Raw genomic sequence first — 18,828 nt, 5'->3', positions numbered from 1 at the left:
TTGACAAAATTGATTTCTGCTTTTTAATGTAAAAAATATTCAAAAGGACAAAAATATGCTACAATCTCATTCACATTTCACCTTCTTTCCTCCTTTGTAAACATATTTGAAGATTTATGGGTCAATGAGAATAAGCATCAGGTCATGGGTCATAGTTCATCATGAGCTATATGCACAGTATGGTCACACAGATCTGTGTACAGAAAAAAAAAGGTCAATTAGTAATTACTCATTCCTATACATCTCAATGTCTTTGCACCCTATCTAGTAACGTGCATTTCAGTGGGGAGACACAGATTTAGGTTGAGGTACAACCCATTCAACATTTTTTTAATGAAAGGAGTACTTTACTTCCAGTAATTAGTAATTCTGACCTAGTGGTAAATGACCTATATCATAGGCTTGCTGGGAATAAGTTATCATGTGACTGCATTATTGACAATACCATAAAGATATGCTATTTACTGGTCATGAAACAGGTTATCTGGTTTTTAAAATGAGCAACGTATGTGTTTAAGGAGGTGTCAGAGAACATACAATGTACCCTACTAAATCACAAATGATAACCATGAAATGCATACTTTTGTTTCCTTCTAAACACATAGTAGCAGAAAGTCCGGAGTCCAGCAGCTGTTATAATGGTGACTTTGGCAATGTCACAGCTGGAGTATCAGAAGCCACAATAGTGTATAGGGCTGAATACCCAAGTAAACCATATATTGCATGCGCCCATGGGTCACTAGCTGGGCTGTCCCACTGGGTGTTCTGCACGCCCAATAGGATGACCCTATCAATGACAACATTGATAGAGATATATATATATATATAGGTGCTTGAGCTGCCGTACGAGTCGGTTGCGGAATAGTTTTTTTCCATCTGTTGTTTTATGTTTGAATTGTAGTATGTGATGTGATGAGTATTTTCCTTATCTCTCTTCTCTTTTCATTTTGAATTTCGCTTATGCATTTTTTTTAATGTTGTAAGTGACAATAAAATTATTATATATATATATATATATATATATATATATATATATATATATATATATATATATATATATATATATATATATATATATACTGCTGCACTGAGTCCGGCACTCCCAATTGCTCCAAGTACACTTAGCCCAGGTGCCCATCCAGGGGAAAACGATAGCTCGCCACCACATACAATGAATACAAGAAAGATGTCACTCCGGGTCTTGATTGAAAAAGTGCAAACACTTTACTGGCAGATGTCTACGCCGTTTCGCTCGCCCGTCTTCAGGACATGCATGTCCTGAAGACGGGCGAGTCCCGAAACGGCGTAGACATCTGCCAGTAAAGTTTTTGCACTTTTTCAATCAAGACCCGGAGTGACATCTTTCTTGTATTCATTTATATATATATATATATATATATATATATATATATATATATATATATATATATAGAATACAGGATCGAGGCGGCACTCCAAAGACTTGTAATGAAGACAAATATTCTTTATTGAAAGAAAGGTGTCACATCCGACACGTGTTTCGGGCAACGCACGTGTCGGATGTGACACCTTTCTTTCAATAAAGAATATTTGTCTTCATTACAAGTCTTTGGAGTGCCGCCTCGATCCTGTATTCTTTGCATAAAGTGACAACCTGTCACAGGAGGGCACCGGAGCACTAATCAATATATATATATATATATATATATATATATATATATATATATATATATATATATATATATATATATATATATATATATATATATATATATATATATATATATATATATATATATATATATATATATATATATACACACACACACACAGTATATAGGTTGTGTCGTCCGCTGGAGTACACATCATCTACGTTGTACTCAGTTTAAGTGTATAAAGAACATAGCTTTGCACAAAGGCCCTTATTCTGGTTCACTCGCAAAGACAAATTCCTTCTCAAATGGAAAAACACATGTGAACTTCAGAGGGGGAGGGGGGGGGGGCAGATGTAACATGTGCAGAGACATGTGCAGAGAGAGTAAGATTTGGGTGAGTTATTTTGTTTCTGTGCAGGGAAAATACTGGCTGCTTTATTTTTACACTGCAATATAGATCTCACTTTGAAGTAAAACCCCACCCAAATCGAATTCTCTCTGCACATGTTACATCTGCCCCACCTGCAGTGCACATGGTTTTGCCCATTTGAGAAGCAATTTGCCTTTGCGAGTGAACTAGAATAAGGCCTAAAGAGCAGTTAATGGGTTCAGGGAGTGTGAACTAGTGAGGTGATCGACAATCTGTCTGGGAATCAGGGAAAAAAGTGCATGTTAAAAATGTCTAACTCACCGATCCTGACAATTTTTTGGGCTGGAATTGTCAAAGATAGTATTTCTAACATGGTGGATATCCCTGACACAGGGAATTATCACGATAATTCACTGGTGTGTGGGCCATTCAAATTTTAGTTAATGCAAACTGGGGGTGCTTTATACAAATGATAGGGCAGTGAAGCATTGTAGCAGCATGTGACAAAATTAATAATTTACCTGTACGTTTGCTGCATAGTTTGTCTTTCACATTTTGAGTTTCATGAGAGAATAATTCAATCAGTTCATCTTCATACTCTTCAACAATACGCTCACACTGTAGATCAGATAAACACAGCAACTCAGCCATATTTGTAAGAACATTAAGGTAATCCAGTAAAGAAATGCTGTTTTGTGCACTAAAAAAATGTCTGACACCTGTCCAGGTGTTTCTCCTGACGCATCTCTTTTCTATACATTCTGGGGTGATTCAGCTTGGCTCGGCCAAATGAGAGTTTGGTCCAGGGACCGATGGTGCAGCTCTGCGCATGCATATCGGTGAATATACGCTTGTGCAGGGCCGATGTGCAAACACCTTCGATGACGATCACAGTTGCCAAGGCGTTCGCACAGAGGGGGATGGGCAGCGGGCAGACTGGGGGCTGGCGCATGGGGACGCAATGTACATTTGCAATAAATAATATGAAATCAGTGCTATATCATATTAAAATAGGATTTCTAAGTGTGATGCCAATCAGCGGGCTACATCGCAGACCCCACATGTGCAGTACAGGTCGGTGCATGCACAAAATGCTAAACATTGGTACTACAATGGGACCTGAATCAGTCCCATTATGTACAGGCTCTGTAATGATCAGATCTAGAACATTATTAGACATCATACACATTTGGGGCCTCACATGCTCTGTAAACACAGACGAATATTTTTTTAAGAACAAACCCAATATGATCAGCACCGTTATAAGTCACTAAGGGCTTGATTTGATCGGTCCCCGGCGTATTCACGCCGGGGGCCGATGTTTGTGCTCTGCGCATGCAGATATTCTCATATGCATATGTACAGGGCTGCTGTGCTGACTTGTACAGTCACCGAGGCATTCGCACGGGGGGAGGGGGCAGGGGACTGTCGCATGGCGAAGCCCAGCGTTTTTCACAAAAACGATGGGCGCGCTCGGGAAAACACTGGGCTTCCCCGTGCGAAAGCAGGCAGAACATCAAATGATTTCACTGCCGTACGCTCCCGTGCAAATGGATGTTTAAGCTAAAACATCCATTTGCAATGCGATGGGGATGTTCGCATAGTGGTGGGGGCTGGCATTCGCTCGCCCAGTGGGTGACGTCAGGCGGCTCACTAAGCAGTGAATTTATGCTGCTAAGCGAGTCAACCTGAATCAGGCAATAAATACCAATGCAAAAAACAAAAACTTTCTATTTTTATTGGTATCTTTGCTCTAATAGAAAGTATTAAATATTTCTATTTTTAAGGGAACTGCAATGTCTTTATTATTTTACATTGTCTACCCATAATGCACTCTTTCAGGTATTCACTCACCTCTCCCTCCCCAAGTAATGGACTTTGAAATACTAATATTCAGCCTAACCCTATCAATGATACTCACTGTAAACTTCAAGTCAGAAATCACTTTTTTATCCATGTTGGTGTTGGAGGCATCCATCTTCGTGCCATCACGAGAAAGAACACGAACGTAGATTTTGCGATTTGTATCTGGGTCTGTTCTCTCCCCATATTCTGTCATCTTTTCACATATTTGCTCCAGAAGTTCCATAAGATGGGCTTCTGTTCGGGCATAAGGTACCTAAAATAAGCATGGTAATAACAAAAGATATGGAGGTGAAAATCATATTGAAAACTCTAACTCTATATCTCTCTATATACTGTATATGTCTAGTGTCCGTTTGTGTGTCTCCAAAACACTGCCATCTGTTGCCATCTTTTTCTCTTTCACACATGCACAAACACAGAGGCAATCACAAGGTAGCAGACTAGCTTTCGAAGCATTTGCTTCGAGCAGGCTTACTTAATAAGAGGCCTATTAAAAACAGGCTATCTTGCTTTATGGTACAAAAGGAAACTATTTGTTTCAATTCCTTTGACATAAGGTGCATACACACCAGTTGATATTGTTAACAACGTGCAAAATAACCATCTCTAATCCCTCCAGGTACCTATCTCTGTCATTGACTGATGTGTACCCAGCTGAAGGGTCTAGCTGTTGTAACCAGTTTTATGCACATTAACCCTATAAGTCAAGAAATACTGTATTTGATCAGGTGTGGTATGACGACTCGACAGTTGAGATTCTGACGGTGAATTTACAGATATTGGAATCCCAACCGCTGGTACTCCAACAAGGGGGCGAGCACAAAGAAGCTTCTTGCAGGCTTGGTGGCTCACCACAGGTTCTATTCTCCCTCAATGGGGGTCGTGGCCCCCCACGAGACAGAATAGCCCCTGTCATTCGGAATCCCAACTGTCGGGTGTTTGAATAGTCGGGATCATCCATTTGATCAAGAAACATCCTGTTGTCCCAAGTTAAGGACTTCAAATAAGCCCCTATTTCCTTCTTCATACTGATGCAATAAACAAACTTTAGTTAAAGGAACACGAACCATTCATTAGAACTGCTTTGGTCAGCATGGAATGGGTACTTTCCCTTGTCCCATGTGTGCTCAGTGTAGCCATGTGATAAAGGGATTGCTTAATGGGCAATTCTGCGTAAGAAAATCGCATCGTATGCCGTTTTTGCGTGCGATGCAATCAGATGCGATTTTCCTATGTAATGTATTCACTGCAATTTTTCCCTCCCGGCCGATGCGATCGCATCGCACCGCAAAATCCCATGCGATTGTATAGTATGCAATGCCATTGACTTTACTATACAGTTGTATGAGATGCAATGAGATTGAGGCACCCCCCCAGTATCCACGCCACCCCGAAGTGTGGCGAGCCCCGTGGGGTGCGGCGGAACGCGTCCTCCCGACCTTTTCATACCCCCACTATCCACGTATTGACACGTATGAAAAGGTCGGGATGAAGCGTTTCGTTGCCGCTCGCCACGCTTCAGGATGGAGTGGATACTGGGGGGTGCCTCAATCTCATTGCATCTCATACAACTGTATAGTATAGTAAATGGCATTGCACCCTATACGATCGCATGCGATTTTGCGGTGCGATACGATTGCACCGCCCGGGGAGGGGGGGGTTGATAGCAGTGAATAAATTACATAGGAAAATCGCATCGCATGCAAAGAACATGCATGCGATGCGATTTCACTACAGTACTGTACGTAGTGAAACTGGGTGCCCTGCTAGGAAGCAAGTACCGATGTTACATATTTTATCCTCCTCTTAGCATAGTTCACTCTAATTACACTCCAATAACTTGTCATACCTCTATTATAGACTGAGAGCCATCTGGGTTTATTCGGTAAGATCCTTTTTGAATGGTCTTTTTGGGATCCACTTGTGAGATCTCCCACTCCAATTCATCAACAAGAGCCCGGCAAGCTGCCACGAGAGAGGATTCATTATTCAGAAAGTAATCCAGCCCCATTGCAATACAACTACAAACATCATTATGAGTGCCCACAACTTATCCTGCTGCTCAGAATGAAGACTGAACCTTTAATGAGAGAAATCAATAGTTTGAGAGCAAGAATCTGGACCTTATTCTGCGTTGCACACATGGACCCATCTAGAGATTTCTAGCAATCTGCACATGCGTTACACCATGCACACGCATGCTAATGGAGGGTCTGTGGGCAGCCCGTTCTCTCAGTGACATGGGCATTTCGAGGTATCACCATGTCCCATCCTATGGAATGCCCTTCCATGCACAATTAGACTCTCCGCTAGCCTCCAAACTTTCAAGCGTTCCCTGAAAACTCACCTCTTCAGGCAAGCCTATCATATTTAAGTTCTACATGCATAACCCTCCGAGGCACTTATGTATTATATAGCTTCCCTTCTGGACTTGTAACTTGTTGGGACTGCTATGCTATTACTGGTGCCTGTCCTTGTGTTTCCCTCCTATATCCCTATAGATTGTAAGCTTGCAGCAGGGCCCTCCTACCTCCATGTCTGTCTGTTGTTACCCAGTTTGTTTTATCACTGTTTACTATTGTAAAGCGCAACGGAATCTGTTGCGCTATATAAGAAACTGCAAATAAATAAATAATAATAAATGTCTGCTATCTTGTGAATGCATGCAAAAAATCCATTAAGTGGGATTACCACGGACATGTAGCCAGACCTCTGTGAAGGATGCGGTTAACACCTAGCTGTATGGAAGTCTGCAGTTAGAATACAGACACCAGAATCTTGACTAGTGGCCTCCATTGGGATGCTGGTATCGGCATTCTGACCGCCAGCATCCTGTTTGCCAGTCACCACATGTATTCCCTCATAGCCTACATATGATGAAAGGGCACCTAGTTGTAACAGATCTTTTGCACCCAGCATGGGGTGAAAGTACAGATACCGTTGATGACTGCTGAGAGCTAGTGGGCAGTGCGACTGTGCACATAAAGGCCTGCGAAAATTGTCATCAGCATAAAAAAGGCAGTAAATCTGTCTGGCGCAGTGGCGTAAATTTGTCCCAGTCGCCCGGAGGCAAGATATATATTAGAAACCACCCCCACATATATACACACACACACACACACACACACACACACACACACACACACACACACACACACAACTATATATATATATATATATATATATATATATACATACCGTATATACTCGAGTATAAGTCGACCCGAATATAAGCCGAGGCACCTAATTTTACAACAAAAAACTCGGAAAACGTATTGACTCTCAAGTGTGACCCTCACTCGAGTATAAGCCGAGGGGGGCTTTTTCAGCATAAAAAATGTTCTGAAAAAGTAGGCTTATACTCGAGTATATATGGTATATATAAAATAAAGAAAGAAAGAAAGAAAGAAAGAAAGAAAGAAAGAAAGAAAGGAGAGAGCGAGACACACACACACACACACACACGTATATACAAATTTCAGAACTCCAGATGATTCCATTGCCTCCCAGAGTTACGCCTGGCCTGGCACAGTCGCCAACCACTTACAGCCACTTTGCGACCAACTCACATTCTGACTTTCTGGGTGACATTCTATGGGTTCAGATTTTTAGGCATGTCTAAAATTCGCACTTTTTAAAATCACATTTTTTGGCCGTTTTTTGCATATTTAATGAGATGCGAATTTCGGAGAAAAAAAGTGCGATTAGGTGCGATAATGTGCGAATTTTAGGCATGAAAATGTGCGAATTTTAGGCATGAAAATGTGCAAATTTAAGGAAATGTGCGATTTTTTGTTGTTAAATAAAAAAAAAAATAGCGTGGGGTCCCCCCTCCTGAGCATAACCAGCCCCGGGCTCATTGAGCCGGGGCTGGTTCCAAAAAATACGGGGGACAAAAAGCATAGGGGTCCCCCGTATTTCTGAAACCAGCCCCGGACTCTTGGACCGGTCCTGGTTCCAAAAATACGGGGGACAAAAAATCTGGGGGTCCCCCGTATTTTGAAACCAGCACCGGGCTCCAACAGCCCTCGGTGTCATGCCACAGCCGGGGGACACTTTTTATATAAGGTCCCCCGGCCGAAACATGAGCACCATGGCTGGTCAGCCTTGGACGGGGTACCTGGAGGAGTGGGGACCCCCCCATAAAGGGGTCCCCCCCCCCCAGGCTTCACCCGTCCAGGGCTGAAGCCCGGGGCTGTCACCGGCGTCCGTGGCCAGTGGACGCCGGCCTGATATGGTTAAATCTTACATACATAACATTGCTTGATACAGGAGAACTACAAGTGCCAGCAGACCTCCCCCGCATGCTGGGACTTGGAGAACCACAAAAAGAGAGATTTCCACACCCGCTTTTTTTTGTTATTTTTTTTTTTAATACCACCCAAAACTTTGCTACCCATTAAGATCTACATCTAATTTGCTAATAAATAATGTATACACTTTAAATTAACTCATTAATCTACTTTCCTGCAGATGGACCCATAATACAGGGAAAGAGTTCTTCTAAAATTCAATAAAAAACATATATGAATAATGTGGTGACATTAAAGGAGGTCTGGGCTTAATTTAAAAGTAGCGTAAGTACATAGGCAACAGACTTTTGTACAAACTAGAACAAATATCATCTTCAAGTACAGGTCTAACTAAAACCATTACCAGAATCAGCAAACAGAGACACAAGAGGTACAAAGCTACACAATAAAATATTGTAAACCATATACGTAAAAGGCCATAAAATGAACTGAATCAAGGAAGTACTAAAAGTCCCGATGGTAAAAGAAAGTTACATAAAATATATATGTCAAGGTAGCACAGACAAAATTATTGCATTTGGATGGTAAACATGCAGGACTCTTATCTGGTTGTTAGTATGCAAAGCAGAACTCCAATCTGGTTGTTAGTATGCAAAGCAGAACTCTCCAAGCTGGTTGTTAGTATGCAAAGCAGAACTCCAATCTGGTTGTTAGTATGCAAAGCAGAACTCCAATCTGGTTGTTAGTATGCAAAGCAGAACTCCAATCTGGTTGTTAGTATGCAAGCCGGACCCCCAATCTAGTTCTACTTTTCAAACCATACTGCCAATTTTATAGTTAGCATACTATACAGAGTCCACAACATTCTCCTCAATTTTCAGTCATTGTTCAATGCGCGTTTGCTGTAATCGGTCAATGCATCCGATAAATTATGATGAAAGCAGGTTGGCCGAGATGAAGTAACATTTTCTATTTAAGCAAAAACAAATTCATATTTTACCTTTATCTGTCTCAACTTGTTTTGTTCATACTGCCCCTCCCACAATGAAAGCTGCATTCTATATAAATAAGAGGGAGGAGGCAGATTAAGTAACATTCAAGTAGTGTAAAAAAAAAAAAAAAGCAAAACTGGCGCCTGTAATAATAGCTTTGTTGTGATTAATGAGCAAGGAATTACAAATCTTATTTTTCTGTAAAGGGGAAAGTCCAATAATATAGTGACATGATCACACGGCTGTGAATACTGCCTATAGTACGCATGCGTGAGGCCATCCCGCGATAAAAGACTGTTACATTTTTTGATTGCTGGACGTTCGATGATTGACTGGAAACTGGCCGTTGGAGGTGGTAACCGCCATTGGTACTTATATGTTAGTTGGGCGCCCACTAAGCTATTTGCTTAGTTTTCCCCATCCGCTCGCCACGCTTCGGGCTCGCTGCACTTATAACACTATATAAAATCAACTCCATGCTGACATGGATAGTGGGGTATGAGCATACTAACTATAGTGGGCGCCCAACTAACATATAAGTACCCCGCCATTTTCTGGGCGTGTCAGGGAAAACGCAGGTGTGCGCTAATTGCCAGTAGGAGATGCCTGCCTCCCTTAGATATTCTCATGGAGGACGAGACAATGCCAAAAATAGCCCAGTCTGGTATGAATGGGATATAGTTAACGAATGATGATTCCGCGTATTGTTTGACCTGTAGCCAGAATTTCCGGACTATCGGGCAGAACCAAAAACTGTGGTACAAATCCGCATAAGGTTCCCCGTGTGGGATGTGGAGCAACCTATTAGGAAGTTTCTATGTGGGGATAGTGTGTGTGTGTGTGTTTTTTTGTAGGGCAGGGCAGCTTTAACCAACACCTCCAATCTCGCCTCATTGATTGGACTCCAGTTTGGCCGACTCCTGACTTCAATTAGCTCTTGGAGAAGTCATTAGCCTAGGGGTTCACATACTTTGTCCACCCTGCACTGTGCATGTTTACAATACACACATGAGAACATATAATTGTTTGTGTGGTATTAGTGTAAGCAGACTGTGTTTGTCTATGGTTGGGACTTAGAGGAACATCAGCACACATTTTATGACCAATTTATGCAGAAATCCAGGTAATTCCAAAGGGCTCACATACTTTTTCTTGCAACTGTATGTCAGTGTGTACGCAGCAATAAGAGATGAATTGTTGGTGCTCTAATGCTGGGTAAACACCAGGACGACTAGGGCCCGATCCCCTCAATCTAGATCCAATTCCGACCAATTGGATGTAGATTGTGTGGTGATTGGGCCCTTTTCTGTCCTGGTGTGGACCGATACCGATCCAATGCGCGGTCCCGCGGGTCGGTCGTTATTGAGATCCTACCTGCTGCAGGTAGGATCTGAATGACGACCATACAGCCGAGTGCGGGTCGCCATCGGATCGGACCCGCTCACGGTGCACATCGTGAGCGTGTCGTGCCCCCCCCGCGTCACCCTGATTGGTCGGACGAGACACTGACGACCCGCTCCCGATGTGCATCGTGAGCGGGTCGTCGTGGTGTGTACCCTGCATAACTCTTTCGTAGGCTCAGTACATCTCCTCCAGTGCTGTTGTGGCTGTGCAAGTGAAACTTACAACACTAGGCAGTGGGGTGTGTTGTGGGTTGGATCCCCTCCTTTACTTATTTCCACTGAAAGGACAACACAACATATAAATATAAGGTTCCCACAGTCTCATTCCTGGTGTGAAATGGAACTGTACCAGCCAACCCACTGTGAGTCCAGAAAGTGCATACAGTATGGCACACAAGTGGCAGCACCAGGATAAAGAGCAGGGGGTTCTCTTGGTTGATCGAGCAGTGTTTTCATGATTTAAGCTGCAAGTCTACAGTAATGAAAACTGAATATTGGTCTACAATTATGGGTGGTTATTCTAATTCCATCTGTCCCCCGCGTGTTGAAGACTGTGCATAGGTTTTTATGTGCATGTGCAGCCACTATGTGCGAGCAACCACAGAAGTCGGGGTGGAGGCAGTCCAAGGAATTTGCCTATGGGAACGCCCAGAGTTACATGGGCAATCCCATGACAATACCCCGATGACGCGGGTGTGGGCAGCTGATGTCAGCTGCCCGCCCTGTCCTCGGACAGGATGCCCGCAGATCAGAGACACCATAGATGTGTCTCAGATCTGCGAGCGCTGAAGAAATCATTTAATGGAGGCCGAACAGTGAATGATTTCTTCCCCACACCCAAGGCTGCGAAAGGATGATTATGCAAATCATCCATTCGCATGCCTGCAGGGGTTCGGGAGGTGGACGAGCAGCAATGCAGGTGGCGGCCGGCGGCTGGGTGACTCGCAAGGCTGCAAAATCCGCAGCCTTGCGAGTTAACCACAAAAAGACTATGATGTAGATTGAATAATCTTATTGAAGGATGAATCTAATATAATTTGTCTCATAACACATACATTCAGGAAATCATAGATCAAGAAAAAGTGGTTAGGGTACTTGTGTACAATCACGGCTCCCACGATGGGCGTCGTACAGGGAAAAATCGCATTGCATCACATGCGATCTGATGCAATGCAATGTCATTTTTCACAGAAATTATGGACATGAGTTGAAATCATGTAAAATGCACCCCAAATGTCATTTTTCACACTGTACCACCCCCACTATCAACGCCAACCCGAAGCGTGGCGAGCGCAGCGAGCCCGCGAGGGGCGGCGGTACGCGTCCTACGACCTTTTCATACCCCCACTATCCACGTCGGCGTGGAGTTGAGAATAGAAAGTGTGCTGAGCGCAGCGAGCCCGAAGCATGGCGAGCCCCGCGAGGGGACGCGGATACCTGTGAAGGTATCCGCGTGCGCTCGCCACGCTTCGGGCTCGCCACACTTTCTATTCTCAACTCCACGCCGACGTGGATAGTGAAGGTATGAAAAGGTCGTAGGACGCGTACCGCTGCGCTCGCCACGCTTAAGGTTGGCGTTGATAGTGGGGGTGGTACAGTGTGAAAAATGACATTTGGGGTGCATTTTACTGATTTCAACTCATGTCCATAATTTCTGTGAAAAATGACATCGCATCGCATCAGATCGCATGCGATTTTATAAAAAATGCATAAAAACACGGGAAAATCGCATCCGTGGGAGCCGTGAAAGTACACAAGTACCGTGGTTAGTGTGTGTAATGGGAAATTCCAAGCAAAATTAGAAATGTAATCATTAATTCCTTCCAAGCAGTGAGGATCATAGGTTTAGTATACGCCTTACCCACAGCAAAGCAGTATTCCTATTTGCAGCTTAGAGTTACAAATTGAGTCCAAACGTAACCCAACAGAAGGCTCCAAGAAATCAGACATTTAGTGGTATTCTACAAGTTCCTGCACAAGCATAAAGCCCCCATCCACTACTAAGCCTTTTCTGAGGGGAGGTCGCAGCCAATCCCCCTTTTGCGTGCGATATATCACATGTGATCCAGTGCAGCAGAGACAATCTGAGGTAAACACATGTGATTTGGGCCCTTTTCATCCGATTCCTCGGCCCAATGCCTCGTCACAGGATGAAAGGGGCCCCGATGGCACAAGTGGATGGGGCCTTTACAGTTATCCATTAAACAATATGGATATTGAACAGTTGGCCACATTCAGAGTTTTACACGTTGCACCCTGAAGTAGACTCCATGTAGAACTTCTGTTGCAAAATAAAGCACTAGGTGACCAATGACACAGCAGTATTTAGGGCTCACACTTCAAATGCAATTACTTATTAATCACAGGAGCACATAGGTCAGGCTCGACAGTGTTTGGAATAAATGCATACATTGCATTGAACTATTTCTACACAAAGTAAAATATTGATTATATACACAAAAGAAAACAGTATGGGCAATCTGTTTACTGTACATATAAAATGTATTGCAATACACAGCATCATACTGTTTGAGATATATATATATATATATATATCAAACTAGTTACCAGCCTGTCAAAATGATGGAAAATCATGTTGTCAGCTATGCACGTCCAAATGGAGTAACACTTGAAATGATTTATCAGACGCCATCTAGTGGCCGCCAAGGAACAAAACACATTAATTCACCCCATAGAAGTGAGGAGCATATAATATTATATATTATGAGTCTTCTTTATCTAAATGGGTGACGATACATGAGCTTATCCCACCGACATGAGAGACAGGATCATCGATCACAGGGTCTGTGTGTGTGTGTAATGGATTAATTCTGAGCTTTAACTAAATGGACCAGAAGATAGCAGTGTACAAAGGCCTATAGCCCACATTTAACAACATGCCTAGTAATAAACCTGTCAAATTACAATAGCCTTATTATCTAGCATTATGGTCAGGAATGCAAAACATAAGATTCTATATTGAGTAAGTTCCTATAGGCTGCAATACTGCAGCATACATCGCCAACTCAAGGAAATAAACAGTCCATAATTGTTTATAACTTTACAGAGAGGTCCATGCTCACCTTTATTTCAGACAATTTGTAACCTGTGGATTGCTTGAATTCAAGATAAACCTCCACAGACCTCATAATGTAAATATAAACCGGTACTTATGTAGTAACTGGGCTGCCGATTTTGAAATCGGGTCCATCGCATCGCATCGCACCCGACCATATCGCATGCGATGCGATGCGATGCGATGCGATGGACCCGATTTTTCCATAGGATTCAATGTTAAAATGGACTGAGTCCATTTTAACATGGAATTCAATGGGAAAAGGGGTCCTTTTCATACCCCTACTATCCAAGTGGGCATGGAGTTGGATATAAACCTGTGGCGAGCGTAGCGAGCCACCGAGCCCGAAGCGTGGCGAGCGTAGCGAGCCCCGCGAGGGGACACAGAATACCGTCCCCTCGCGGGGCTCGCTTCGCTCGCCACGCTTCGGGCTCGGTGGCTCGCTACAGGTTTATATCCAACTCCATGCCCACTTGGATAGTAGGGGTATGAAAAGGACCCCTTTTTCCCATTGAATTCCATGTTAAAATGGACTCAGTCCATTTTAACATTGAATCCTATGGAAAAATCGGGTCATCGCATCGCATCGCATCGTATGCGATATCGTATCGCATCGCATCTGATTGTATGCCTTAACTTAAGGCATACAATCAAAAAATCGGCAGCCCAGATACTACATAAGTACCTATAAACCTATAGTTCCAGGTCCCCTAAATTTCTCTATACTTTAATTCGAACAACAAACCAGGAGGTACTGATAACATAATTCAGGACATGTTAGTAGTCACCAGTTGCAGAAAAGAGAAGTAGAACATTTCTTTATCTAGTGTGGAGAAAGAATAACCTAGTGCACTGATGGAAACAGAGCTGTTTATAGGCTTAAGGGGTCAATTGAATTCTGGGCAATGTACTCGTGGAAGTACTTTACAGCGGCCAAGATTCGCACAAAAAACTGTTCGCTGCCGCATAGGGCTCCTAAAACTTTTGTGTCAAATTGGGCTGATTTCAGAACGTCCATTACTGGCATTAAAATGATTTGTCTTAATAAAGTATACACCCATCTCCCTATCCTTGTAGAGTTTGTATTGTCTCCTCATGTTTGCTTGGTATCCAGTTGATAGATCCACAGTGTCTAGGTTGACACTGAGATGTCGACACTGACAAAAGTTCGACACACGTTTTTCATTTAAAAAAATAAAATAAAATTGACGTTCTGCATGTCAAACTTTTCCCTGTCAATGCAGACACTGCAGACCTTTCCATCCACACCCAGTTTGCTTGGTTTGTTCTGCATATTTTGGTCTCCTCCCACAATCCAAAATAAAACTGATACGTTAAATAACTTCCAATAGAATATGAATCCTATCATGTGGTAGGGAACATAGGTTGTAAGCTCCACTGGGGGTAGGGACTGACATGACATATTCTCTATAAATCACTGCATAATATGTGTGTGCTTTATAAATAACATCAATAAATTGATTAAACTGGACTCAAGCGTGGATACCTTAAAACCTGGACGGTACTTGTGTAGTTTCACGGCGGCACTTCCACATCGTATGCAAATACCGCATGCGATTTGCATACGATTTGATATGCGATACTATTTAGCATACCTCCACTATCCACGTCACCCCGAAGCGTGGCGAGCCCCGCAAGGGGCTGCGGTTAAGGGATCCTCGCGACCTGTTCATACCCCCACTATCCACGTCAGCATGGAGTTGATTTTATAAAGTGTGGCAAGGGCAGCGAGCCACCGAGCCCGAAGCGTGACGAGCGCAGTGAGCCCCGCGAGGGGATGCGGGAAAACGAGCCCGAAGCATGGTGAGCCCCGCACGGGGACACGGATTACTGGATGTGTATTGCACGTCCGCTCGCCACGCTTCAGGCTCGTTTTCCGTGTGCGCTCGCCACCCTTCAGGCTCGGTGGCTCGCCACACTTTATAAAATCAACTCCACGCCGACGTGGATAGTGGGGGTATGAACAGGTCGTGGGGCGCGCCACGCTTCGTGCTGACGTGGATAGTGGGTGTGTGCCACATAGTGGATTTAGGGTGTATGCTAAATCACATCGCAGATCAAATCGTATGCTATTCGTACCGCATGCGATTTGCATACAATTTGCATGGGATCTGCTGGGAAGCGCCGCCGTGGAACTACAAAAGTACCCCTGGGCTGTAATGGTAGAGCATGCAAACTGTGATTTCAGCTACTCCATTACTTTTAGTGACTACAATGGGGTTGATCCTATTTGGTGCGGATGATTTTCACTCACGAATCATCATGGCACCGGGCGCACATTACGGCTGACTTAATTTGCTTAAAAGTGCTCGCACCTCCATAGGGTTTAAATGCTTAAGCATTTTAATCAAATTCGTCCCAGCGAAGAGTGCCATTTTCAGCGTTTAAACGGCACCTTGCACCCCAAAAAAAAAAAAATGTGATCTGGGCATTGCTGCCATTAGTCATGTCTTACCTCCACAATGCACATCCTGCCCTCTTCTTGCCAGTGTACAACTGAAAAAAGGCACCAAAACTACAGGAAGCAGAAGCCAATGGGATTTTGGGGATCGCATCATTATGCAGGGTCACCCCCACAAACCTGTTGATTAATACAATACATTTACAATTCATTAATTTCATGGTTATAGAGATAAAATCGCCAGAATTCTACATTTCTCAATTTTAAAAACGGACCCCCTTTCTCAGTCAGTTACCTGGCAAGGTCACATGGGATTTGACTGTAGTCAACTTGGTTTTCTCAGTCAAATCCCATGTGAATGTGTGTCTTGCTTCATTTCCTTACGTTTTCATATCCAATATCCAAATCCAGGAAAATAAAATTGGGAAGAAGCAGGTGGCACTCCAATGACTTCTTGTATTGCAAATAAATTATTTATAGCATTAAACAGTAGATATATCACATTATAAATAAATTATTTACACTACAAAAAGTCCCTGTAGTGCCACCTGCTTCTTTATATATTTGTTTTTATTTTTTGGAGTCTACACGGCTCAAAAGCTTGGGACCAGAAGTATTTTGGATCTTCCCCTATTTTGGAATATTTGCATACCATAATGAGAGTTGTCCTGGTTGGGACCCAAATCTAAACACAAAATGCATAAATATTTCTTGTACATCTTATACACACAGCCTGGAAGTAATATTATACAATATTTTTAATTATTTCCTGCATGAAAGTTTGTGAAGACAAAAGTGTCACTCTCTTTCATTTTTATACAAACATTTGCATAAATTGATAGTAGATAGAAAAATAACCCATTATGAGTACAACAGACAACATGAGTGACAAGATTCAGCATATAATAAAACCAATTTTATACAGTACTATACTATCACACAGCTAAAATTAGCTACTTTGAAACAAAAATCTTCCACTCATTTCGTCACAACTGTCCCTTCATAGTGTCTGTTATAAACACTTTTATGTCAAAAGTCACCTGTCAGCTCTGTCACTACACATCTTCAACCTTCTATCATACATCCTATAAAATGTTCTCATTGCGATGGCTTTTTTTTTCTCTTTGTAAAAGTTTAACACCTGTAGTTTTATAGACACAATGTGGACAGTTGGCACGTCAGCACCATGCTGTTTCCCATTGTCATGTTACTTAACATTAATATTGTGAAAAATCATCTGAACGTGGACATGAAGAACACATTCTGTTGTGCAAATAGTCTCTCAGTGTAAAAGTAGAAGCAGCAACCCACACAGGCGGGGTCAGGAATTTATGGGAGAAAATAGAACTGTAAAACCTAAATAAAGTGATGGATTTGGTGTGTCTGCTGTAGTACTGGTAGAATGTAAGATTCCTACTGACAGGTGAAACTGTATGGGTGAAGAAAGCATCTGTGAGATGTATATGACTATGGGATCTATACAATAAGCCAATGGCTCCCAAATTGAGTGCTGTGGAACCCTGGAAGATTTGCAGGGGTGTCCTGGATTGATGGTCCATGACCAATTCAATTATTTATAGCCAATGTAATTATAGACAAACAGAAGTGAATCTTGACCATTACCACATAACTGACCCTAAGGATGACATCTAAACACAGTATACTTAATTTTATATTTTATTTCAATGAGAAACTTTTGGCCTATGGGTGCCGTGAAAGAAAAAAAAAAATCTGATACTCAAGGGCGCTGTGATACAGAATAGTTTGGAAACCACTACACCAATACTCCTTTCACACTAGCAATCGCTTGCAAACCAGGTCACAAGCCAGGCACAAAATCCCGGGAGTGACACGGCTTGCAAGCACTTTCACACTAGCTGCCCGACCCGGCATAAAGCCGGGTGGGTGACGTAATCGAAAGGCAGGGCGGCACTGATAGATGTCAGCATCTCCCAGGGGCACCTTTACAGTGCAGTGAACGTAACCCGGGTCAGGTCGACCCGGATTACCTGTTCACACTGCCCCTGGACAAACTTTCAGGACCCTTTCACACTGACCAACTTCTTGGGTTGCGGTTTTATGTGCAATAACCCAGGAAATATTTGTCAGTGTGAATGTGAAAGGGGTATCAGCAGTGAAAAGAGTGGAGAAGTAAACAAGTGAAGTTGCCCATAGCAACCAATCAGCATGGAGGGAACATTTATGAAGTGCCTTCTATAAAATTATACAGACAGCTGAATGGTTGCCATGGATAACTTCTCCACTGCTTCATGAATAGACCCCTATATAACAAATCCTTAAGTGACCATCTGCAGTGTGTATAATAGAATGCCTAGCCTATGACTTCTTTTGCGATCAGCGGTGTAGTTTGGTTATATAATGGCAGCATGATCCTAGAAAGATAGAGAAAATAGAGACTGCTGAGCTGGGAGCTCTTCTCCCCCCGCAGATAAAAAGTAAATGTTTATGCCATTAGCCCCTATCCCCTCCCCATGCCTCCCGCAGCCCCGGCCATCTCCCCAGGTGTCCAGCACAGTCACAGCTCCCCTAAGCCCTCCTGTTGCTCATCTCCCATCTTTACCAGCAGCAGAGACCTGTCCACACCGGCAGCTTCAGCAGCAGCACCAGTTACAGCTTCGATGCCGCCTACAGCTGCCCCTCATCCTGCCTTATAACATGAACAATGCATGCACTGTGACACTGTGCCAGTAGCATTTTTCGTTTGCTAATCTGCTGAGCCTGCACAATATAAACCCTATAACGTTCTCTAACATCTCACTGAGATAAAAATGCGACAAAATATAAGAGGAAT

General features: G+C 43.0%; 1 protein-coding gene across 1 annotated transcript; it reads right to left on the bottom strand.

Annotated features, from left to right (window-relative positions):
* Positions 1–18,828, bottom strand: CNPY2 (canopy FGF signaling regulator 2). Its single transcript, XM_083169131.1, has 6 exons — positions 18,598–18,828; positions 16,071–16,196; positions 5,720–5,835; positions 3,926–4,123; positions 2,526–2,622; positions 1–193 (listed from the first exon to the last, which is right to left on the bottom strand). Exons 2-6 carry the CDS (start codon positions 16,171–16,173, stop codon positions 150–152), a joined length of 558 nt encoding a protein of 185 aa, XP_083025257.1. The 5' UTR covers positions 16,174–16,196; positions 18,598–18,828; the 3' UTR covers positions 1–149.

Source organism: Crinia signifera, chromosome 2 (genome assembly GCF_055691185.1).
Source record: "Crinia signifera chromosome 2, ASM5569118v1, whole genome shotgun sequence".
NCBI lineage: Eukaryota > Metazoa > Chordata > Amphibia > Anura > Myobatrachidae > Crinia > Crinia signifera.
Note: the sequence above shows the minus strand (reverse complement) of the source record. Positions and strands in the feature narration are given on the sequence as shown.